Source organism: Lissotriton helveticus, chromosome 2_1 (genome assembly GCF_964261635.1).
Source record: "Lissotriton helveticus chromosome 2_1, aLisHel1.1, whole genome shotgun sequence".
Taxonomy (NCBI): Eukaryota; Metazoa; Chordata; class Amphibia; order Caudata; family Salamandridae; genus Lissotriton; species Lissotriton helveticus.
The window spans coordinates 1962517138-1962543726 of NC_136059.1; the positions used below are offsets into that span (position 1 = coordinate 1962517138).

The following is a 26589-nucleotide window of genomic DNA, read 5'->3' on the forward strand; positions in this document are numbered from 1 at the left end:
CGCGGCCCACCGCCGATTGGCCGGCGGCCTCCCTGACCCGGATCCTAGGTAGTGGGTCCGGGTCAGGGGGGGCGGGCATTAGGAGGGGCCGCCTGGCCCCTCGGGAATAAAGAGGTGGGGAGCGCCCAGGAGACCCCCTTGTCCCTGGACGCTCCCTCGCTGAAACGGTGTGCCCCGCGCTCGGGGCTTCTTTGTTTCTTTAATTTTTCCCGCTATATATTTCAGATAGTGGAGCGGTTCCTGGAGCCAGCCGTCGGAGGATTGCCAGGATCAGCCGCGTGGAGGGATCGCCAGCTGACCACCGGCCAGGGGCGTGAGCCGACATATTATATTGTGATCTTATGTTCCAGGTCTTATTTGCGGGAGTGCAGCATGGAGCGGGCCGCCAGTTTCATTGAGAGACGCCGTGGGACTGCCGTTCGCTGAGGGACGCGAAGCGACTGCAGGAGGCGGCAACAAAGGCGGCGGTAGCGGAGGACGAAGCGTGGTGCGGCCCGTTGTGGAGGCTGAGGAGGTACCGTGTGGGGACAGGGGTTAGCGAGAAAGTACTCGCATTCAAAAGTGTTTGGCGCGCATTCAGGCTGAGGAGGTACCGTGTGGGGACAGGGGTTAGCGAGAAAGTACTCGCATTCAAAAGTGTTTGGCGCGCATTCACGCACATTCGGTGGCCGTGTAGCGGAGAGCCTGGGGGGTATTTTGATTTGTTAATGGTTTAAGCGCGCAATTTCATTCGCGCCTAAAAAAGTGAAGCAGGGTCCACCAGGGCAGCGCCTGGAGGGGAGACCCTATATAACCATTGCACAATCATTGAAAAGAATACAATTTCCACGGCTGCATTGTGTTTATTTACGAGTAAAGGAGGTGCATGATTGGAAACGAAGTACAATTGTACAGAAGAGGGGGATGGTAGTTATTGAGTGATCTATTGTTTATATCATTAAGCGGAGTGTACAGTACAGGGCAGTTACAGGTGCAGTATTGGTGGGGTCTTTTTTAGGAGGGATATTGTGAATTGTGCTGATATTACTTGTTTTGTGGAGCACAGCAACAGGGAGGTTAACAGGGGTGTTCAATTGTCTCTTTGTATTCAAACTTGGTTGCCCAAAATCTGCCCCTGTTTCATTTCACGGCGAATTTCTAGCAGGCGGGACCTAAGGGCATCCAGCACGCAAAGTGGTGTGGATCTGAGCCGCAGTCGGTTTTCTCAAAAAACGTTTTCCTGCTTTATTACATGGTATTAATACCTGTTTTCAATTCCAGGCAACCTTAACTACATTATTGGCACGTTTCACTCGCAGACAGGGCACACGACGTGGTGAGGGCTGTGACCGCGGATCATCACCGCCGGCGAGTGCACGGGACTGGTCGGTAAGAGGGGTACGGGGGGCTAGCATTCATAGCTCCAGGTGGCCGCCGGATGGGTCTACATTAGGTTTACTCACCCCCTTACATAAGCGGACAAGCCGCTAGTGTTGCGGTCGCCTGTTGCATGGTGCTGAAAGCCCCCTGGTGACCCTCCACCAAAAAGGTACACATAGTTGACCGGTTGTGATATTAAGAGAGTAGGCTGCGGTTGTTTGGGGCGGTATCATGCCAGGTCCGCGGGGTGGAAAAAGGGGGTCCAACATGGAGGCGATGATGCGGGCCATGATGCGTGAGATAAGTGAAATTAAGCAGCAGGTAGGGAAAGTAGATGAGTTGGAAGCACGGTTGAATGAAAGGCATGGGGATGCCCCGGGCCCATCGGGTAGGCCTATCCGCAAGAGGGTGGCACCAGTGCCAAGGGGGGAATTTATCACCCCACCTAGGAAGTCTAAGTCCAAGAGACCCAGGGATGCTACCCCCACCCCAGGGCCAGTAGAGCCGGTACCTTCCGTGCCGCCGGCGGTCGTTCCACCCCTGCATATACCTATGCCTACACCCCTTGCCCCCGTGGTGCCGGTGCCTGTAGGTCAACCAGTAGACGCTGGGCCTGCTCCCCCACCGGTGCCCACAATCCCGGGCACAGGCGTGCCACACCCGGCACCCGCCCTGCCAGCTGCGCCAGTACCACCGGGCATAACCCCAGTGGTACCTGTTGTCCCGGGGGGTAATTTAGAGTCAATGCCCCCTGAATTGTTATCCCAGATAACGGCCTTGATGCCATGGCTCCAAAAAGGGGGAGCTTTCCCGAATTCTGCAGACCATGCAGCAGAGGCGGCGAAGTTTGTGGAAAAAATCAGATCGGCAGCGGCCGCCGACAGTGTTGCATTGCCAATATCTTCTCCCCTTGCAGGTCCAAGTGTTCCCCAGCTGGACGGAGTTAAAGGGCAGCCGCCCCCGGTGCCCGCACTTGGTAAGGAAGTGGCATTGCCGCTCTTGGGGGACGGTGTTCTACCTTCCAGGGGCGAGAATTTGGCTCAGCATGTGTCAATAGCTGTGAAAGAGATGATTTGGGCGGACAAATACGTTTATATTTATTCTTTGTTGTTAGATAATAGGGAAATGGAGCAAGTAAAAACACTGAAAGAGTGGATGCTCCCAAGCGAATGGAGGGCGCAGTGTGCTAGATTTAGGGTTGAGGAAACTCTTAACAACTGGATGAAAGCATGGGCGGTATTCACTGCTATTAAAGCTGAGCGTCCTCCAGATTTGCAGGCAGCATTGGCATGCTACTCGAGCAGGATTGTGGGGTGGAGTGAACAGTATTCTGGGGAGGCATGGAAAGGGTATGATGTCAATTTCAGGAAGGCATTGGAATTTAATAGAACATTGGCATGGGACACGGTAGATTCCATGGCTTGGCACAAACAGTTCTCAGACACCGCGCCTCCCCCCCAGTTCGGTTCGGTCAAAGTGTTCTCTAGACCTCAACAGCCCTTTCGGCCCCCCCAAACGAGTGAGGTACCTGGGAAGTTTAGGGCCAGTGGGCCAGAGAAAAAAGGGGTGTGCTGGGATTTTAATAGGCGCACCTGCACAAGGGCCGCGTGTAAGTTTAGACATGCATGTTCCTCCTGTGGGCACCCCTCTCATCCAGAAACTGCCTGTAGGTCCAAGCAGGGAAACACAGGGCAGAGGGGTAGGGGAAAGCCACTATAAGACAAACAGGTTAGGCCCCCCCACGCCAGTGGATGTGGCGGCAATGATTCCATGGCTGAACAGATACCCAGACCACGCATCGGCCACCCTACTCCAAGAAGGTTTTTCTAAAGGCTTTAGGATCCCGGCAGTGGGATACACAGGCAGCACGCACTGTAGAAACCAATTGTCAGTCAAGCACAAAATTGGTGGCCGCCAAAATTGACAAGGAGCTATCGTTAGGCAGGATAGCTGGCCCTTTTTCTGAAGTGCCAGTACCCAATTTTGTGTGTTCCCCATTAGGAGTTGTCCCAAAAAAAGAGAAGGGGCAATTCAGATTGATACATAACCTGTCAGCACCTAGGGGGACGTCACTGAATGATGCCATTGACGAGGGTATCTGTAGTGTTAAATACGCCTCTTTTGATCAGGCTGTTAACTTATTACAGGCCACAGGACCTGGGGCGCTGATGGCGAAATCAGACATAGAATCAGCCTTTCGCCTCCTCCCGGTCCACCCAGCCGATCAGCATCTCTTGGGCTTCACATTTGGGGATATGTTCTACATGGACAAATGCATGCCCATGGGTTGTTCGATATCTTGCGCTTACTTCGAGATGTTTAGCTCTTTTCTTGAATGGGCCATGAGACAAGTGACGGGCCATCAGCGGGTCATGCATTATTTAGATGATTTCCTCTTCCTGGGTACAGCGGGATCTCAGGAGTGTGCACTGGCATTGCAGGAATTTTGCGTGCTCATGCGGGCTTTTGGAGTCCCGCTTGCGCCCGGGAAGACGGTTGGCCCGACCACCTGCTTAGAATTCCTTGGCATTGAGATTGACTCAATGGAGGGATGTTTTAGATTACCTAGGGACAAGGTGGACAAATTCAAGACAGCGCTACAGTTATGCCTCCGGAAGGAGAAGGTCACTTTGCAGCAATTACAGGAGGTGGTAGGGCAATTGAACTTTGCACTGAGGATCATCCCCATGGCTCGCCCATTCTCTCGCTCTATTGCGCAGGCAATGAAGGGGCTGAGGGAGAAGCACCACCGCACTCGGCTGTCGGTTGAAATTCGCCAGGATATGCTTATATGGATGGCATTCCTGGAGGATTTTAACGGCAGGGTAGTCTGGCCCGGCCCGCTGACAACATCAGCAGAGTTGGGCCTGTGGACGGATGCTGCCGGGAGTGTGGGCTTCGGCGCCATTCTAGGAAACAGATGGGTCGCTCAACAGTGGCCGGGAGTATGGAGGACATGGGGCCTGACCAGCAACATTGGCTTCCTGGAACTCTTCCCAATATGGGTGGCACTGATGGTCTGGCCCGAACACCTATGTAATCAATCAGTGGTGTTTTGGTCAGACAACATGACGGTGGTGGAATGTATCAACCAGCAGGGGGCACGGTGTCCTTTCATACTTCATCTGATCAAAGAAATTGTGTTGCAGTGCCTTAAATTGAATGTCAACTTTAAGGCCAAACATGTCCCAGGTGTTCTGAACAATGCAGCTGACTCCCTCTCTCGCTTCAAAATGCAGGTTTTCAGGGAGCATCTTCCTACAGCAGACCCCTCGCCAGCGCACTTCCCAGCAGTACTTTGGCAGATTGGTGCCCCAGATTACAGGACCTCGTGGTCGCTAGCCTAGCCCCCAGGACCAAGACGGCTTACGAAGGGGCGTTTTTGTCTTATCGTTCTTTTTTGGGACAACAATGGGAAGTACTTTGGGCACAGGAGGATGGCTTTGCAGCCTATTTAGAATGGATGCATAAGGAAGGGCGCTCGGTGGCAGCGGCAAACAGACATAGGGCAGCGGTGTCATTCTTCGCTCAGGCTAGGGGCTTCCGGGATCCCACTAATACCTTTATGATACGTAAGGCTTTGAGGGGATGGCGCCGTATACAGGGCCATCATAAGGATAAGAGAAAGCCCATAGGATTAGCCCGGCTGACAGCTTTACTGGCCACGCTGGACACTGTTTGTAGCTCGGAGTGGGAGGTGTTTCTTTTTAGGGCAGCATTCTCTTTGGCATTCTATGGGGCGCTGAGAATTAGCGAACTTGTGGCAGGCTCTAAGTCAGACCTACTGGGCGGCTTGCAAAGGGCTAGTGTGACGATAAGGGAGGACACCATGTGGGTGACTATTCCGAAGTCAAAGACCGACCAGGAGTCTAGGGGCCACACCATAGTTCTCCAACGGGCCCCCGCCAACCCTTGCTGCCCAGTGAGGCACGTGGAATTATTGCACGGACTGCTGGTGGGCTCAGCGGGCAGGGCATTGCTCTGTCACGCCGACGGGAGCCCCTTGACCAGATATCAATTCAGGAAGGTATTAGAGATGGGGGTTAGGAAAGCAGGTCTTGACCCTAAAGAGTTTGGCTCTCATTCCTTTAGGATTGGGGCAGCAACTGAGGCGGTGGCGGGGGGCCTCCCAGTGGAGAGAGTGAAGACAATTGGGAGATGGTCCTCAGAATGCTACAAACGTTATGTACGGATTGACATGCTATGATTACATGTCGCTCACGCTTGCTTTGTTTCCGCTCTCTTACAGTTTCTCAGACCTGTTACGCAGGGGAGGAATTTGTCGTCGGGCACCGGCAACATACATCAGCACGGAGCGGCACCCAGGAAGCGATGAAGAACAGTGTTTGGATTGTGGGTCACTCATATGTAAAACGAGCAGAATGTGTCTTTATGTCAGGTGACAGGAGGAAAAGGGCGGCACAACTAGGGTTGGACATCACGTTCTTTGGCAGAGGGGGGTTGTGTCTGCACGAGTTTAGGGGATTCTTCCAGGGGCTTTTAGCACGCCGGCAATCTCCACCGTCAGTGGTGATACTTCACCTTGGGGAGAATGATTTGGCAACACTGGGTAGGCGCATTCTGATTGAGGAGATTATCTCAACGGCGGGTTGGATGGCTAGGACCTGCCCTGGTTGCACACTAGTATGGTCACAACTCATACCTCGACTACAGTGGCGGGGGGGACATTCGGTCAGGGCGTTGAATCACTCGGTAAAGAGGATCAACACACGGTTGGATAGGTTGTTTCGAGCCCCCTTGTTACAGTCAATACCTCATGGGTGCATCTGGGGCGACAAGTATTACTTGAAGGACGGAGTTCATTTAACAGAGGAGGGTAATGTCTTGTGGTCTGACAATATCTGGGCCTGGCTAGAGGGTTTTGAAAGTAGGAGGGTTTCCTTCGGTAGGGGCTAGAGGGGGGAGGCCAGATCGTCGGTTAACAATGCTGGCCTGTGGCGGTAAGGTCATTATCGGTGAGCACATATTTGAGGTCTGAGGGGGCGGGCATCATCCTATGGAGGTTCCCGCCCAGGGGGAGGGGCCTGCGGGCCACTCCCAGAACTCCAGGGGCAAGGTAATAGGCAAAGGAGCGCGGGTAGGAGTAGTTCACGCTTTCCTTAGGCTGGTAGCCACCCCGCGCGCGTGGACTCATGACGCCACCGGCGCAGAGTAAGGGCCCTCCTTTAGTGGGTAAATGGAGTTCAGGGCGTAGACCGGGCAATTCCCGGGGTAACACTGCGCATGCGCACATCTATAGGGGAGGCGCAGCTTGTAGGACCTGACACCGGTAGTGACCCTGCCATATGGCCAGAAATGTACAAAAATCAAGATTAGGATGTTTAGTCTAAGTTAGGAAACAACATGTATTAGAGTTTTGTTAAGGTCAGGCTCTCAAACTTGTTGATAAGAATTGTATATCTAAATGTCCTGCTGATTTTTGTATTAATTGTTGATTATGCAATTAAAAACCTTTTTTAATTTCATACTTTAATAAATACGGCCGGGCGACTAGCGCCCGCCTTCCAAAAAGTAAAGACGTCTCGTGTCCACGTTCCTGGGTATTGGGTGCCGGATTGGGGGGGAGGCGGCAGCTAGTCGCTGACCATGACACATACAGATAGAGCATCTGCCTGACACCGCGCTGAGATAGCAAAGTACGGTCTGAAGCGCTAGGTAAAACACGTTGTTGCAAACGTCCAATTCCGTACATTTTAAATTAAAAAAGATCTCCCCCAACTTCGTTTACGAACTACGGGGACAGAACCTTCAGGAAGGTTTCATGATACTGCAGTTTAAACAGCTTCTGCAGAGAATAAACGCACGTCCCCACCACGCACACATAAGCACATGCTTGCTAATGGCATTACGGGCCTCTCTCACCACTGCATCAAGCATGTTAAAATGTAATTGTATAAGACAAGCCATGCTCAGAAAGGTAAAGCCCATAGAAGTAGCACATAGCCACAAAATGACACACGGTCGCTGTATATGTCAGTCAGTCTTTATGCCAACATTATGTGGCATCCCAGGACTCGCAGCTGCACTTGCAACATGAATCTTATGGCCTCGAAACTCCCAGCAGGCAACGCGAACACACCTGGGGGCATCGTGCTCAATTCTGTCTTCACAATATGAACAAGGACGGGCTAAGACAGTAGTTTTGATATTTTGCATAGCTGCAGATCTCGTCATTCCTAGATGTCCTTCTCGAGGCAGAAGTAACTGCAGAAAAGCTATAATAAGGCTCCAGGCCATCCAAAGGTTCTTAGATGGCCCCCATGGAAACAGATGCAATGGATTGAATCCCCTCCTACCTTCAGTGCATCACGTTGTTGCGAAGTGTCTTTCTTGCGTGACATACAAGTGTGTTACGTGAGAAGTATCAACTACCTAGCTTACTCTGTGAGGCAGAGGGGTCCTTGCAGGACCCACAATCGGTGGGCTGCGTTAGAACATAAACAGGGAATCATAGATTCCGACTTCGATGTCATTGGACCAATCACAGTGTTAATATTTATACAGCCTGGGGTAAATGTGAGCAGACCCGTACAGTAATTTGCTGCACGTAAGGGGGGGGGGGGGCAATTCCACCACAGCCAGACAATTCACCCACACTAAGCTCATTGTCTTAGTTCAATTGCGTCCATACTTTGGTCTGTTTTTTTGTTTTTTGCACTTGCACTTGCACTGCTCACACAAATTGATCTAAGATGGCTAGCTTAATTTTAACGGACAAGTCCAAAATGTTTCACATTACAGAACGTTTGAAACTTTCACTTGCCTGTTAATCGTTTTACCCATATACACTGTATTAAACTAATTTAAATAATAACTGAATTAACAATTTCAGCCAGTGGATGCTCACGCACCAAGGCATCCGCAGTGGTGAGTGTTGCTATACTGTAAGGATATGAAGGTGATATAGGACTGCCAGATCCCGCTGGGGTGTCAGCCAAATGGCTAAATGGGGATTTCAAAGGGCATAGGGGGGGTCATGGCAATGGCAACGATAACCTAGTCTGATTTATCTGCTGGGTCTGGTTGTGCGTTAGACCTCATGGTCATAGGATCAAACCCCATTGGGTTCAATCAGCTTTTCATCCTTCTGAGGTTGTTAAAATGAGTATCAGCGAATGGAGTTACAAGCATCTCTTATTCAGCGCCAACATGCCTACTGGAGCATGTGCGCTCCACAAATACACAATTGTTATATTATGCTCTAACAAGCACAATACACAGATAACTGGAAGAGAGGAAAGTAAAGTGGGCTGGATATAACTCTTACTTCTACCTGCACTGGCACATCTTGTCAGGGGTTGCTCGGGCAAAGGTATTACCCTACAGCCCAGTAACATTGACAACCCATCCACACTAAGCTTATTGTTTAAGTTCAACCAGGTCCGCATATACACAGCCCTGCAATAGGCCTCTGCGGTTGTCAGCACCGTGAATTACTCTAATTACAACTGAATAGGAGCAAATTACATGCCTAGACAATCTTGCTTTATCACTGGGACTGGTGCCGCAAACTCCTTTCATGGTGCAGTTGAAGACGGAAAAGAAAGTGTAAAGAAACCGCAAGATTTTAATACGATTAAACTAAGCAAGGGACTGACTTGGTGATGCACAAAGGACAAGTACCCACTGGTACTGGATTATGGCACAATATTGAGGAGGCCTCACCTGGCGTCTCTGTGAGGACATGAACCAGTTTAAATTCAATACATGTCATGTGCTAGCTCTGGCGGGGGGCATAGGTCACAAGATTCCACCCTGTCCCCGCCCTACAACCTCTCCAGGGGATCCATATTTCACTTGCTAGTGCAGCGCATGTTTATCAGTTCAAACGCTAAAATTTGGGACTTGTCAAGTAGAGGGGTAAACAAGGGCTTAGTTAGCTCCCAAATGTAACTGCACATATTTGCACACAATACACAATGGATTATATTGCCCAGAACTGTGGTTACAAAGAGAGCAGTAGTTTTAAATTCTCTATGGGTTAATATTTCTTACATGCACTGTACTCCTATACAATTGGAGGTCAGCGGGTAGACATAAGGGTATTGTGTTGGCCACAAATATACTGATGGCCTTGGCGGTGAACTCCACTATGGTTACCAGCGAATCCGGAAATCAGGGCCTTGGCGGTGAGGGGCAAATAAAGGGCTCAGACAACCCCTAATCAGAAGGCCCATATTGGCATTAGACATGGACTGATACATGCCAACGCCCTGGGGTATTTGGAGGACGGGGTTCACCTGCCAAAGGTGGGCATGGATTTGTTCTTGTTGGACCTGGGCCAACCTCTGGTACAGCAGGTTGTAAGTGAAGCAAGTTGCTTGCTGTGGGGGAGGGCTCTGGATGAGACGGCTGCCACATCCAGAGCATTGGCGGAGTTACAGGGCGATCCGGAGGCTGAATGTACATAGGTGTACCCTCTTCAGGAGCACAATAGGGGTGCCTATGCCAAATCCCAGGAGTCTTTACGGCAGGACCCTGGATGAAAACTATAGCGCCCTGAAAGTCCTTCTGGCGGTTGTAAGCCTGAGCAACCTTGGAACGCTCTGCCCCTAAAAAGGCGTGCGTAAAGTGATGGACTGGTTGTCCACGGTATTTAAGGGGGTTAATACCCACATAAATGATTGCACCAATTGGGTTGGCCATGGTGCAGTTTGGCTCATCAGGCGGGCAGGGAAGTCGTAAGTTAACCCACCATGTAGGCATACTTCTTGTATGAAACAAACCTGCAGCAAACTGTTTTCCAACAAACCTGTTTTGTGTGATTATTTATTGCAGTACATGCTATGTTCATCATGCGGACGGAGGTAGCCTATATCGGCACTAAGCTCTGTGCACCAGAAAGATGTGAATGCACTATTTCAGATACAGTGCGCTTTGAGCCACAAATTAATGCAGCTGTGTTATTTCACTTTCCCAGCCCAAGCACCACCCATTTGTCAATGGTATCTTGGATGAATGACCAGTCTGCGACAACGCCTACCTCACCTACATCACCGCCACTGTCGCCTTCACCATCGCCGTCACCATCGCCATCTCCTTTACCCTGCTGCCCTCCACTTGCAGAGAGTGATATTCAAACAGAAAGGTACGTTTGTTTATTCCTTCCTCCTTCACTTTTTACCTGTTTCTCTCACTTCTCCTCCCCATGTCTTCCTTTTTTGCCTCTCTAACCTCCTTCGCTCCCCCCTCCTGTTTTCCTTTTTTCTATAACTCGAGTTTGCCTCTCTACTGTCAGACCTTCTTTCTTCTTGTCACCCATAGCGCATGTTTTCAAGCATTGCACTTTTATTTCTTTTTGTCAGCGCTCTTTTTTTATGAACACCTAATTATAATTTGGAAGAACAATTTTCCACACATTAGTTCAGGCTGCGCAGTGCTTGTCAGTGTGTGTTTTTGGTGTTCTTTTTTGTGCTAATTTAAATTTCTTCTTTAACCTCGAAGTTTGCGTTCTGTGAAGCGCAATGGTAGTGAGAGCAGTCTTCAGGAAAAAAAATAATTCAGAGTAATTTGCACAATCACTTTGTTCCTGCCCCGCGAGGTAGAGGGGCGGAAGGGTTGTGTTCTTCAGTGTACAGCTGTTTTTTAATTTAATAATGCTTGGCATATATGCACAGACTTAACTCTGTTATAGCATCAGATTCCAGCTCATAAACACGCTACATATTGTATAACTTCCCAAGCCCTTTATTTTTCAAGATCTGTAGACTGAAGACTCTTATTGCTATTGCCTATATTTTTAGGGGAAAAGCTGTTGATTTGTAAACAGATACCAGTCAGTATTTCAACCATTACTGTCCATTAGTCCGACCCGATCATTACTCCGGTCTGAGTACATGTATTATTCTAACAGTGCAGAGACAGAATATCAAGTAAAAAATATTGAGTTGCACAAATATTGAGTAATTAATATTGTGGGTCAGAAATATCGACAGCAAGAATATCTTCGTCAAGACTATCGACTAAAGGTAAGTAATATCGATTTAAAAAATATCAAAGTGTTTATTATCGTTTGCAAAAATATAGTTGTTAAAAATAGTTTTTTTATTATTTTTAGGTATTTTAGTATATATTTTATATGTATGTGTTGTATGTTTTTTGTATAAGAATTGTTTGAATTTTTAATATGTGTTAAATTTGTAGTAGTTATTAATTTTTTTTTAATTTGAATTTTGCGCTTTTAGTTCCGTAACGGGTTGTGGTTTTATAGGGGAATAGGGTGAGAAATAATTTAATTATATTAAATGTATTAATTTTTTTAATGTGAATTTTGCGTTTTTAGTTCCGTGGTTGGGTTGTGAGTTTATAGGGGGAATAGGCTGGGAAGTCATTTCATTATATGACATTTATTGATTAATTTTTATTTATTAATATTTGTTTAATTGAGATGTTATAGTTTTCACATCTGTAAAAGTAATTTATTATTAATTAATAAGTGGTTGTTAATTTTAGTTATTTGCTAATTAATTATGGTAATTGGGTAAATAATTTTAGGTGTGTGTTGTGTTTATAAGTGTAAAGGGTGGAAAGTAATCTATTTATAATTTATGAATAAATAGTTTATAGTTAATTTTAATTAATTAATTGGTTATTATTTTTGGTAATTTTGTAATTAATTTTAAGATGTTTATTTTAGTGTTTATAGGTGTATAGGGTGGGCAGTAACTTATTTTAAATTTATGAATTAATTGGTTAATTAATTTTAATTAATATGTAATTATTTTGGTAATTATGTACTTAATTTTAGGTGTGTGTTGTGGATTTTATAGGTGTAAAGGGTGGGAAGTAATTTATTTTTAATTAGTGAATTAATAATTGGTTAATTCATTTTAATAAACTAATTGGTAATTAATTGTGGTAATTGTGTAATTAATATTAGGTGTGTGTTGTGGTGTTTATAGGAGTAAAGGGTTGGAATTAATCTGTGTTTAATTATATATAGTTAATGTTAATTATTTGATATTTATTTTGGGTAATTGTTTATTTATGTGTGTGTTGTTTTTACTTTTGAAGGGGTAAAGGGTGGGCTTTAAATCAATTGTAATTAGTTAATTATTAGTGAATAGCAATAGTTTTTAATTTTAATTAAGGTTTAGTTGTGTTTTATTATTTTATCGTTTAATTTAGGTGTGTGTTGTGAATATTATAGAGTGTGTAGTCAATGTTAGTTTTGTTTGTAATATTTTTTAATTCATTATTAATTATGTTAATTATGTAAATGTAATAAAAAATGTTGAAGTGTTTTGTTATTTGTTTGGTGTTATAGGATAGGAAATAAAATAAATACATTTATGTTTTAATAATCTTTTTTGTTTGTAAAAGTTTTCTAATTTAAAAGAATTATCCAACACTTTCTCTACTGTTGCACTCACTGGAGTGAGAATAGTAATTTTTACCCCTCCGCTATCCAGCACTTTCCCTACTGTTGCACTCACTGGAGTGGGAATAGTAATTGTTACCCCTCTGTTATCCAGCACTTATCCTACTGTTGCACTCAGTGGAGTTGGAATAGTAATTTTTACCCCTCCGCTATCCAACACTTTCCCTACTGTTGCTCTTACTGGAGTGGGAATAGTAATTTGTACCCCTCCGCTACACAACACTTTCCCTACTGTTGCTCTTACTGGAGTGGGAATAGTAATTTTTACCACTCCGCTATCCAACACTTTCCCTACTGTTGCAGTAATTTCTACCCCTCCGCTATCCAACACTTTCCCTACTGTTGCACTCACTGGAATGGGAATACTTTTTTATCCCTCCGTTAGCCAAGACTTATCCTACTGTTGCATTCAGTGTAATGGGAATAGTAATTTTTGCTCATCCGCTATCCAACACTTTCCCTACTGTTGCTCACACTGGAGTGGGAATAGTACATTTTACCCCTTCTCTATCCAACACTTTCCCTACTGTTGCACTCACTGGAGTTGGAATAGTAACTTTACCCCTCCGCTATCCAACACTTTTCCTACTGTTGCACTCACTGGATTGGGACTAGTAATTTTTTCCCCTCCGCTATCCAACACTTTCCCTACTGTTGCACTGTTTGGAGTGGGAATAGACATTTGTACCCCTCCGCTGTCCAACACTTTCCCTACTGTTGCACTCACTGGAGTCGGAATAGTAAATTTTATTATTTTTCTATCCAACACTTTTCCTACTGTTGCACTGGTTTAGTTGTGTTTTATTATTTTATAGTTTAATTTAGGTGTGTGTTGTGAATATTATAGAGTGTGTAGTCAATGTTAGTTTTGTTTGTAATATTTTTTAATTCATTATTAATTATGTTAATTATGTAAATGTAATTAAAAATGTTGACGTGTTTTGTTATTTGTTTGGTGTTATAGGGTAGGAAATAAAATAAATACATTTATGTTTTAATATTTTTTTTGTTTGTAAATGTTTTCTAATTTAAAAGAATTATCCAACACTTTCTCTACTGTTGCACTCACTGGAGTGAGAATAGTAATTTTTACCCCTCCGCTATCCAGCACTTTCCCTACTGTTGCACTCACTGGAGTGGGAATAGTAATTTTTACCCCTCTGTTATCCAGCACTTATCCTACTGTTGCACTCAGTGGAGTTGGAATAGTAATTTTTACCCCTCCGCTATCCAACACTTTCCCTACTGTTGCTCTTACTGGAGTGGGAGTAGAAATTTGTACCCCTCCGCTATCCAACACGTTCCCTACTGTTGCAGTAATTTCTACCCCTCAGCTATCCAGCACTTTTCCTACTGTTGCACTCACTGGAATGGGAATACTTGTTTTATCCCTCCGTTAGCCAAGACTTATCCTACTGTTGCATTCAGTGTAATGGGAATAGTAATTTTTGCTCATCCGCTATCCAACACTTTCCCTACTGTTGCTCACACTGGAGTGGGAATAGTACATTTTACCCCTTCTCTATCCAACACTTTCCCTACTGTTGCACTGTTTGGAGTGGGAAGAGACATTTTTACCCCTCCGCTGTCCAACACTTTCCCTACTGTTGCACTCACTGGAGTCGGAATAGTAAATTTTATTATTTTTCTATCCAACACTTTTCCTACTGTTGCACTGATTGTATTGGGCAATTTAAGTGTAACTATCTTTGCACAGTTTAATGTTTTAATTTATTCTAGATTTTTTTATATTACAAATTATATATATATTTTATTTTTATATAATTATAAGGTTTTACATTTTTTTAAAGATAATAGTTTAATAATTATTTTAAAGTAACTATATATGTATAAATTATGTATGTGTGTTTATTTTCCTAAAATTAAGTTTGTCATATTTTGTAAAAATGTATATTAAATTAAATTTTTTGTTAAAATTAATATAAATATTTAACGTATTTAAAATATATTATTTATATATTTCAATCAATACTTTTTACATCAATATTTTTTATTCAATATTTTTGTACTTACATGTATAGGTATAGGAGTCAATACTTTTCTAGTCTATATTTTTTTTCCTCGATGTTTTGAACATCGAGATTTTTAACATCGATATTCTATAAGTGAACCATTCTAACATGTCCTATTTCGGGCACAAGAGCCATGTCAAAGTAATACCCTGATTACTTACTAGTATATTTAATTCCTACAGCCTTCCTCGTTAAAATCCTAAAATGTGAGGGGCTCCCTTACTCTGCCAATGGTGATTCACATGGCCACTATTGAAGATTACCAGTACATTATCACCTCGTCCACTTTCTCCTGACTGTCCTAATATGTGAGAACGCACTGAGCTGTAAAACCACACTCCTGGAACATATCCTCTCTGAAGCCTGTGGACCGCAACACTGTGAAGGCAAAAAGGTCAGTCACCACCAACAATGCCCAAAGTGATATAAGCCTGCTCAAGTAACCTCAAAACAAATGTCTGAATACCCTTTAAAAGAGCAATCAAAGACACGATGTAACACCATTAGAAGGAAGCCGCAACCAGTCAGAGAGCAAACCCACCTAAGGCACATCTTGAGGGCCAGCAAAAACTAAGTGAGACAAACTGAGAAACTAAACATAAGAGAACCAAGCCACGAGGAGAGAGGAAGAAAGACCCAAACAATAACCAGACCAAACGACAAGTCATACATTAAATAATACGAGAAAGAAGCATACCAGAATAGACTCAAAAGAAAGTAACGGCCTATACAGGAAGTAATACCATCAACCAGAAAGAACATAAACAGGTAGCACAAAAAAAAGACTCAGAATCCCAGAACCATTGTGCCATAGACAAATAAGACCAAGAAGCAAAGATGCAAGGGAAGATAGTATGAGCATTCCGTCCAGGAATGACAAACAGCAAGAGGCCCAACAAGCCGTGAGGTAAATAAAGGTTCTGCAGAAGTATATTCGTGGTCTTAATGACCATCGAAAGGCATGTCAAGTCTTCACATATTTACATAGACACTCTATAGATATTTGTCTGTTACAAGAGCTCCACCTCATGGAAAGTACCCCCACCGGACTTAGATTGTGCTGGCTGGGCGAGCATTACATTGCTACGTACTCCAACTATAGTTGCAGGGTGTCGATTGTGGTAACAAGGGGATTGGCATGGAAGATGTGTAAGGTCAACCTTGAGGCACACAGTAGATATGTGCTACTTGCAGGAGACATACTGGAATACCCAGTCAGGATAATAGCTATATATGGGCCCAACAGAGATGATCCCCAGTTCTTCACCGAGATTTAGCATCAAGCTGAGGCGCTGGGACCGGGTACAACCCTGTGGGGAGGTGACTTCAATGTAATACTTGATCATGAGCTGGAATGGGCAGGCGACGCTAGGAGACCACACCCACATACAACGCCCCAATTGCGCCTTATTATGGAGGACTTTAACTTGATAGATATCTTGCGCACTGGCATGCAGCCCTGAAATAGGGGACATGTATAAATACAGCACACGCAAAATGGTTGCAATTGGATTATTGCCTCATTCGTGGGAGGCAGCGAATGAGGCAATTCTGATCCTACTCTCCCTGCCAATTTTAGGCCCATCTCCCTGCTCCCTTACCTTAGCAAGATCCTAGAGAGCCATATTACCTTCTGCCTGTCGGCCTATATCGAGGACAACCATCTTTTGGCTTCTCATTAAGCAGGCTTTCGCCCGGTCCACTCGACCGAATCTGTGGTTCTTTCGGTCCTGGACGAGCTGAAGAGCAAGGCGGATTCCAACTCTCCTCAAGCCTTGGTGCTTCTTGACTTGTCCGCTGCTTTTGACACGGTCGACCATTCCATCCTCCTCGACCGTGTCAGGGCAGCGGGCATTCAGGGCACCGCTCTTTCCTGGCTCGCTTCTTTCCTCCAAGGTCGAACACAAGCTGTTCGTCTCTCCGGCTTCTCTGTCCCCCCCCCCCCCCGTTCGGTGCCCTGTGGGGTTCCCCAAGGCTCTTCCCTCTCCCCTCTTCTCTTCAATCTTTATATCTATCCCCTTATTATTTCTCTGCTCAACATGGAGGTCTCCGTGTACAATTACGCTGACGACCTTCAGCTCGTTTTCGATCTTTCCCCTTCCTCTGACCCCCTTCTTAAATTTCAAACTACACTTATTTTTATTTCTGATTGGATGAATCAAAACCACCTCAAGCTTAACCCGGACAAAACAGAGTTGATCCTGACGGGTGGTTCCACCAGCCCTTGGACTTTGGCCTTCTGGCCTTCCATCCTTGGCCCTCCCCCGGTTCCCTCTGCTTCAGTAAGAACCCTGGGAATCAAAATCAGCCAGGACCTCTCCATGCGCCCTCAGGTTCGCTCCGTTGTTTCATCCTGCTTTTTGTCCCTCAGGATTATCCGAAAGATTTCTCGCTTTTTCTCCCTTGACGCTCTCAAAATCGTTGTTCTGGCTATGATTCTCTCACGCTTGGACTACGGGAACTGCTTGTACGTGGGCATTCCTGCCTACGAGCTGCGACGCCTCCAGACCATCTAAAATCAGGCCGCTCGCCTTATCCACCGGCTTCCCAAGTTTCACCACATCACTCCTTTACTCAAGACCCTCCATTGGCTTCCCATCCTGCAGCGTACCCTCTTCAAGATGGGGTGTATAGTCTTCATGGCCCGCGCCCATACAGCGCCTATCTTCATCAATTCCATGATCACCCACTACCTCCCCTGCCGCAATCTCCGTTCCTCTAGCCAGGCACTCCTCAGTGTTCCCCGTTTCCGCAAGACCAGAGTAGGTGGCACTAGGTTCTCCACTCTTGCCCCCCGCTTCTGACACAGCCTCCCGCTCACCATCAGGTCCATCACTGACTATCTACACTTACGTAAGGCGCTCAAAACTCATCTGTTTGGTCAAGCCTTCTCTACCCAGTAATCCCCTGTTGCCACCGTCAATCACCCAGCGCCAGGAAGCCGCTTGGTCACAGTGCGCTTTACAAATATTTTCAACTTTGTCATGGTTGGCGCAGGCAACGCACTTCCAGCTTACACTCTCTGATCATGTGCCGCTTCTCCTGGAACTTCATTTGCTGGATGCTCCCTCCCGGGCATTCTTTTGCGGCTCCATCTGGGAGCGCACCGCAACCAGGTGTTTCACGGTGATACAAAAAGCAATTGTGGAATACTTTGAACATAACACTAAGGAGAACTTATCCAGGGCCACCTTATTGGAGGCTTCAAAGTAGTTATCAGGGAAGCTGCAATTGTGATGTATTCCTATAGGTTCTGTATCGATCCCCCTATTCCTGACCCTATTCTGGTTAACAAGTTAACTAGCAGCCATCCCATGAGGCAGAAAACCCCCATGATGCAGAAACCGTTATCTGATTAAGCCACACTACGGCACAGGAACGTGTTATCTGATTAGGTCATAACGCTTGCCATCTAATTAGACAAGCGATATTCCTCCAGCCCCTGATAAGGCATACGGAGTTCTCAAAACAAATCAAACCTATGACAACCTGGGAAAAACCCTGCGGCCATTGTTTTGATTTCATCGAGAACTTCAGCAAAAGAATGTGCTAACGACCAAGTCGTATGACATCCTTATTGACGTATCTATGTCCATCCTTACGTCAATCTCGGCACCTTAAAGGTATAAATATTACCGATATTGCCCTATGCAAACACACGCGGTGGTGACGAGATCGGAGCAGCCAGACTTGCCGAAGCCCAGAGCAGAGCAGACCCCGCTGGTGCAGCCCCGCCTTCCTGACGCGCTGAGAACGAGATGCTGCTTTCTCCTGCCGAGAACTCCAGCTCCGGCGCTTCCGGGTAGCCCTCGCAGGCAGCCTGGAATATCGAGACCAGAGAGAGAGATACCATCCCTCATTCATCCTAGATTCCAGGTACAGAACTGAATAACCCCTCGCAGAGAATTCTTTAGTCAGTAAACTTGGCAAAACAAACTTAACTTAAACTGCTACTTTCTATTCCCGCCCACGTATTAGGCTTAGGTCAGGTACATTGGGGTAGACGCAGTTAGAAACACCAGTTGAGTACGATTAGTCAAATGTATATGTGTATGTATCTATTTTATTCATTTTAGACCTTCATATGGCTTAGAAACCATATCAATGTTTTTACAGTATTATTTTATACTTCTGCTTTTATTGTATGCACTTTACTTAACCATAAGTATTGCAATAATATCGACCCATTTCTCTTGTATGAGAAAAGAGACTGATCAATAAATACCATCTTTTATTGAACACGCCCGTCTCTTCCTTTTCTCTACAATCTGGTGAGACTAAGAATGCACGTACTGACTGAGTAAAATAAGTCGTCTTTTGTTTTCACACGACTCTAGAGATACACTCTTGATTAGGGGAGAGCAAAGTTGTCATGTTCTATGGTTGTCAGAAACTAAATCCCTTCTTGTCTATCCAGGGAGGTTCAACTCCTCCTTGCCTATTCGAGAAAGTTTCTAGTGAACTCTGAGCTAGCTGGCAAACCCAAAACTTTAAGTCTAATATCGACAGTAGTAGACCTAGTTAACGTCTGGTCTAGGCCTATACTATTGAAGGTATTATTCCAATGCGCAGAGCCTATTGGGATAATAGGAACTACACTACATGGCGCCCAACTCGTTTGGATAAGGCGATAAAACTAACGTAAGACATTTAGAGTAACTCAGTCGTGCTTTTTCACTCAGACCCCTTTTCCCATTAATACTCCAAAGACGTCTGGAGTGGGCGAAAGGTCATATCCGCCAGACCTCGCAGGAGGGAACTCCTATGTATGGTTCTTGGTTAATCAACGTTGAAGGATACACTGTTCCAAAATATTGTGCATCTAATCTTTGTTTCCATAAGAAACCTGATCTGCAAACAAAAGTAATAACCTTCCTGTCGGTAAAATGGTAGACAGTGATGATGAAAGAGAGACAGTTAGAATAGCAACTGAACTCGCAGCAGCTGATACTGCTATACAAGAAGCAGACCCGATATAATACTCATCCCGGTCAACACAAGAAAATCTATAACTTTAAAACTTATAGAAAATGGACTGACACCTAGAGGTGGCACAGTCATATTCGTAATTGAGGCACACGAATATCGGCAGACAGAGGTATTCTACACATGGATAAACTTTCCAGCAGCAAATGCTGTAACAAAGTACTTCCACTATTACAAAACAGAGGAACCTCCTAATGAGTACACTCCTTTCGAGGAGGTGGAAGTACCACTTAAATTTCAAGAGCACCTGCTCTTATTTAATGGCGCCCTAAAACACAATAATCACATCACCAGGCTCGGTCCCTTAGGTAGACCAGGAGCAACGTGGCCGGTCCTAGCCGGATACACACCACATCCAGACATCGAAAGAATGCCTGCACCAGAGCTTTTAACACAGCTAAAACAATTAATAAAAGTACATAGACAATTAGTCCACTATGTAAGCAATTAAAATTCCACAGCTGACCCTTCACCAGGGGAACACAAATAAAATTACACCACAGAACATACAGTCCTGCCTAGGTAAAGTACCGGCTAAACGGGAACAAATACCATTCTGGCTAGCACAAAAAATCACCCAAATAGAGGCGGTGTTTCCAGACACCACCCCGTTAGAAAAACACAGGATTCTGACTATCTGTCTTCCAATGGGAATCGCACCACACGTGGAGGACTGTGACCCTTGGGGTACAGTCTTTGCTTCCATTTACACAAAAACACATGGTGTTCCATCCATCTCGGTAATACCAGATGTGCTGAAACAAATTCAAGATGAATACGGTCCAGAACCCGCTTTAACTCTTGGTATGAAATTACTAAAAGACTTCAAGCAGGTCTCGGCTATATTATTAGCCAACATAAAGGGAGAAGCAGCAAACGTGGCGATCCGCCAGAGGTTAAAAGAAACAGATATAGCAGACCAACCAGCTGAAATTGCCAGAATCATAGAAAAATCCTATGAGGAACTAGGTAGAGATAGTTTAGGTGGAATACCAGTAAAACCGCAACTGATTGAAAGTCCTGAAAAAATATTTTTTAATAATAATTCAACATCACAAAAAAAGAGCTGGGATGGAAACAAACAATCCAATCCTAAAGAAAAGAAATTCCAGTCCAGAGGAAGGTCACCTCGGCGGAGAGAAAAATCTCCGAACCAAAGACATAGGTCACCCCAAAGTGATCCCTCTGGGAAAATATATAACCTTAGAAATAGGGATAATATAAAAAAAAACTGAAAGATATCAAGACATTGATACACGTCCCTCTCAATCTTTTCAGACTTCCTCGCAGAAATCGGAAAGAAGAGGACGATCAGAACAAAGAGAAGAGCACGCCAAGTCCAAAGACAAGGAACCTGCTCATCTAAAAAAGAAATTACAATTTCCAAAAAAGAAGGTAGCCAGCATTAAAGTAGTTAACAATGCCGAGAATACTGAGGACACAACTGAAAAACGGAGAATGGGCTCAGACAATGCTAGACAGCGCAGCAGAAGTGAGCATAGCTCGCAAAGTCCTTATGAATCATCTGGAGACAGTGGACACGAATGAATATCTTCAAGTGGAAACTGCAGACACCAGAGTTAGCAAACCTCACAAAATATATGAAATAACTTTACGTATAGAAGGGGATAAGACTAGAAAAATAAGGGGACTATTTTGGGATAATCTCTCCAAGGGCTATGACATCCTTCTAGCTGAAAAAGACTGGCCACCAGAGTTTGTCAGGGATTGCCCTCATGGCGAAGAAATTATTATGCCTGCCTTCTCAAATCATATCCCAATTCATAAAAAATACACACTTGCCAGAAAGTGGGCAGTAGCTCAAGCTCCTGCTTTATATAAAAATCATGTAGGATGGGACGAGGACTCTCCTCCCCACAAAATCCAGTTAAAATCACAACCTACTGCACAAAGACAGTACCCAATTAAGCAAGAAGCTAAAAAACAGGTAAAAGAAATCCTAGATCAGCTAGAATACCAGGGGGTGATTGAAACTTGCACCTCACAAATGAACAACCCTTTGTTTCCGGTCTCCAAACCAGACAATTCATACCGTCTAGTTTTGGATTACCGACACCTTAACTCATGTTGCAAAACTTTTGCAGTGCAAAACTCGCATAGTGCTGCACTAATGAATAACATAGTGCGCAAAAAATACAAAACAACATTAGACATCTCTAATGGATTCTTTTGTCAAAACATAGCACCAGAGAGCAGATATTTGTCTGCGTTCTCAATAAATGGCACTCAAAAACAATTCTGTCGATTAGCCCAGGGGTACAAGAACAGCCCGGGAGTATTCTCAGCGAGAGTAACAGAATTACTACAAACATATGATGACGAAGCATTATCTTATGTCGACGACATATACCTAACAGATGATGACTTGGATACTCACTTGAAGAGAGTGAACACCATAATACTTGGGTTCGCAGCAGAGGGTTACAAATTCAACTTTAAAAAATCCAGAATTGCCCATCTGACAGTCCTGTTCTTAGGATATGAATTATCAAGTGAAGGCAAAAGCCTGGCTGACAATTTCCTAGAGAAATGTGCCGTACTCCGAGCACCTAGAACACTAAAAAACCTACAGTCAATTCTAGGCTTCCTAAATTTCGGAAGAACATACATTGCAAATTACGCAGAAAGGGTCAAACCCCTTTATGATCTAATAAAACCAGATTTTAAAAGAACCAATTGGACTCAAATACACACAGAAATTCTGAGATCTTTACAAACAGACATGTTAATTAAAACAAAATTAGAAACACGTGATAACACACGCAATCTTGTGATTCGAGTCATCCCAGGAAGATGCGGATTCACATACCTGACCTCTAATGAGGGAGAAAAGGTACCAATTGCATTCAAATCACACTTGTACACAGAAGCTGAAAAGAAGTTCAGTATTAAAGAAAACATTGTTCATGCAGTTCAAACCGCAATAGCTAGAGAAAAAGATAAAGCTGACGGTAGACGTATCACAGTCATAACAGCAGAATCAGCCTTTGAGGCACTAACAACACCGTGTAATTTACCAACAACAACATTGAATCCGGAATGGATACAATGGGTGAATTCAATTACAACGGACAAAGTAAAATACTACTTTAATCCAGACTTAAAAGAATTAAAAAATCTAGAATATGAAAGAACATTCCCTCTGCCAATCGACATTCTGCCCTTACGACAGTACGCCTGTGTAATCTATACAGACGGACATGCTCAACCCTCCGTTTGGGGAGAACAAGCATACAACCCCACATGTGAGATTACAAAAGAAGTGTGGCGCGGAGGTAAACTAAGACCTCTATTAACAAAAACACACTCAGTAGAAACTAATTCAGAACAACAAACTGAAATATTAGCATTGAAAATGGCGCTAGATAATGCGGAACGCGAATTCCCGACACTTATAGTGTCCGATTCATATTACTGCGTCAAATCATATAACAAGGATTTGCAGACATGGATTCAAAACGGTTACAGAGATGACACAGGTGCAACAATAAAGCAAAAACTGCTTTGGGAACAAATAGTTCTGTTACAAAAAGAACTACCAAAGACTCACGTGACACACTCACTGAGTCATCAACGTGATGGCGTTCACGTTGCAGGGAATTCATTGGCTGAGACAGCCACAGCGGTAGCAACTAAATCGGCTTCCGTAGCTAGAAAAAAGCGTACAGTAAAATACATTGACGGTGAAACAGTGCTGGCGGTGAAAACGTCATCAAAAGGCGACTGCTCAGCACTACCGATCAACTATCCACTCAATTATACATACATAATCGATGCAAACTCCGTCCCTTTTGCTCGAATCCCTGGAGTGGGGGATAGAGTGATTCCAAACATGGACAGGAGAACCTTGTTAATTGCAGACGCACATATGGGCGAGGGTCTCAGACACCTCAAACTAAAAGATTCTCTGGAAGAACTACAATCAGTGTACTGGTGGCCAGGCATGAGCCTGCAGCATGACATTTTTGTAAAAAAATGCCCAAACTGCAACAGAGATTGCAGTGGCGAGAGAAACGGTATACTACCGTGGCGTTTCACTCCAGAAAAAATCAACAGTAAAAAGCAAAGCGTCCGATTAACATATACAGGCTAGTTTCCACTTATAATGTAGATCCTCAGCACTCGGCTGACGTCTGGACTGTTATACAAAGATTAGCGAGTCTAAATGGCATATACGCTAGGAACATGCTACGTTTGACCAATGTTTTCACGTTAGCCCTCAAGCCTGTGGGGAAACATGGCCAAATGTGCATAGCACAGCGGGATTCTTCTCACTTCCTTCCTGAGGGATACGGGATGGTGTAAAGAAAAAACCAAGGCAGAAAGCAATCTATAACGGAAAGGGTATTAGGTTCGGGAGCTGGGTGGGTCAAACATCTAATAAGTGTCCAACGTAGTCTAAATAACCTGCCAAGAAATTCTCTGAAGGGATTCAGTCCGTACAAATTATTATTTGGAACTAGGATGTTAGTCTTAGATCTCGACAGTCAGACTTCAGTGGTGAAGGAAAAAAGCTTTGATATCAAAGATCGTTTGGCTATTTTACAGGACTTAAACGAAACAAGAAAAGACCTGAGCAACATAAAGTCGAAACAACAGCCAACAACCACTGAAGAACCACCACCTGTCCCAGCAAGACCTGTCTGGATTCCAAAAGTCGGGGATCTAGTCAGAGAAAAGATCGCGGTAAAGGAGGAATTTGGGCCTTCTTACAGAAAAGCAGTTCCTGTCTTGTCTATCAACGGGACAAGATGAGTTCTACTACCGCCGCTTGCTGGTAAAAAGGAGAACCGAGTTGTATCAATCGACCTGGTAAAACCACAATCATGTGGCCGATAACAAATAGTAGGCCAAGTGGACTCCCAATAAGTAGCAGAACACCAAGGTTTGCTACAAATACAGAGGTCCTAACTAAGAGGCTAATCACATTCGAAACGCCTACACAAGAACAACGAGGACTATGCAACAATGCAATGGAACTTAAACCTCTGAAAACCCAAATAAAAACATTTAGCAGAGACACACCAATCTACAATGAAGTAACAAACGAATATGCAAGAAACAGTAATCCTGAAGCAATTGGGACAATTGACAGAACTGCATCCGGCTACTTCATAAACTTCGATGATTCCTCTGAAGGCTTCAGTGAATCAAAAACACAGCCATCAACAAAAACCTTTAAAGATAAAGCTAAAGAACTTTTGAAACAACTAAAAGAAACATATCTAATTTCTCCATGGATCGAATTTTGGGTGGGTTTTGGTGCATTTATCCTCATACTTTGGCTCATCATGGTACTAACTTTGGGACGCTTCATTGAGGGAAAATATGCTAAAATGGACACAGCAAGTCAGAAAATCAACTTGATCCTCAAACCACACACATCTTCACACGTCGAGAAAAGAGAACTTTCTTCAGTCAACTTCACAGCCAATCCTATACCGGGTGGGGTAGCATGGGACAACACTGACTACGAAATTTATGGTCCGGTTGAAATCCTGAAATATCCACACCAAATTAAGATCTCATTGAGTGACTTTGTAAAACCAAGCTCATTTGCTGATGATTGGGACTTCGAAAGTATAAATAATATGATGTCTGACCTAGTGATGTCTGCTAAATTTACCAAACATGATTATTTGCAGGGTTCTACAAATTATGATAGTATGTACTGTTACAACCACTATGGTAACCATTTTCTACATAAATCTGCACAACCTAGAAATGTTTTAAATTATAATCAATGGGAACATTGTGCAACCCCTCCAAAAGGAAGCTCAAGAACCTTTTATGACAAATATTCATACTTTTCAGGTTTTAACACAAGTAATGCTGAAACATTTTATTTCAAATTGTCAAATAAGACAGGGACTAAGACCATGATAACAAACACGAAATTGATATATTCAGACTCATTTTTTGAACAAATGAATACTTTTGGTTTTGATTATTGGGACAAAAATGTTGAAGTAAAAAGTGTTTGGGGTACAAAAGAATGGCAAGTACAAGGTATAGAATCTTTGTTTAGAGCCTGCATGATCCCAGAACAAATTATATTTTTAAATGACACTGTTCAACAAACTACCTGTCTTGGCCTAGCCAAAATCAAAGACTTAAATAAACCGTCTATTCCAAAACCAACAATGTACAGCAATAACTCTACAGATGAGGAGATAGACGTAAACTATGTATTAAACCAAAACAGAACACATCCTGATTGGAAACAGTGGTTGATCTGGCCCACAGATACTAATAACTGTCAAGACAGATTCCTGAACAAAACACAGGGGTTCAAATTGACCAGGCCAGACCCTAGATATTCCCAAAGACAACACCCAGGGATAATAACCACCTACAGTGTGGGCAAATTATGCCTTCAATGGCTACAAACTTCCACACTGACAGAAATTAAACAACACCTAACTTTACTTACTGATGGTGCTGACTTGCGTGATTTCATTATGGGACCACGCAAACAGCGTCAAAAACGTTTCATAGCAGCCTCTGTATATGCAGCATACAACGAGGCCTGGAAGGTGACTCAAATTGAACCAGCAGAAAGAATACGGGAAATTGACCGTATTAATTTGGAAAAATCACTTTCTGTAGTGGACAATGGGTTAATGACTCTGTCCTCCAGAATTTTTTCTTTGGACAGCATTGTCTTTTCAGCAATCGACATAATATCGCAAGACTTACTGTTGTTACAACACGGTCAGTCTCAATTGCGTTCTATTGTACAGCTTGGCTGGACGTTACAAAATCTGCGTTCAGGCTATGTGCCTTGGC

The 26589-nt window shown here is 44.2% G+C and overlaps 1 protein-coding gene across 2 annotated transcripts in view; it reads left to right on the plus strand.

Annotated features, from left to right (window-relative positions):
* The window catches only part of ARHGAP10 (Rho GTPase activating protein 10), a 998059-nt gene that overhangs the window by 922225 nt on the left and 49245 nt on the right, over window positions 1-26589 (plus strand). For both annotated transcript variants that reach the window (XM_078676901.1, XM_078676902.1), the window contains exon 22: window positions 10301-10468. In XM_078676901.1, the coding sequence (XP_078533027.1) occupies window positions 10301-10468 (168 nt within the window). The remainder of the gene's footprint in view (window positions 1-10300; window positions 10469-26589) is intronic.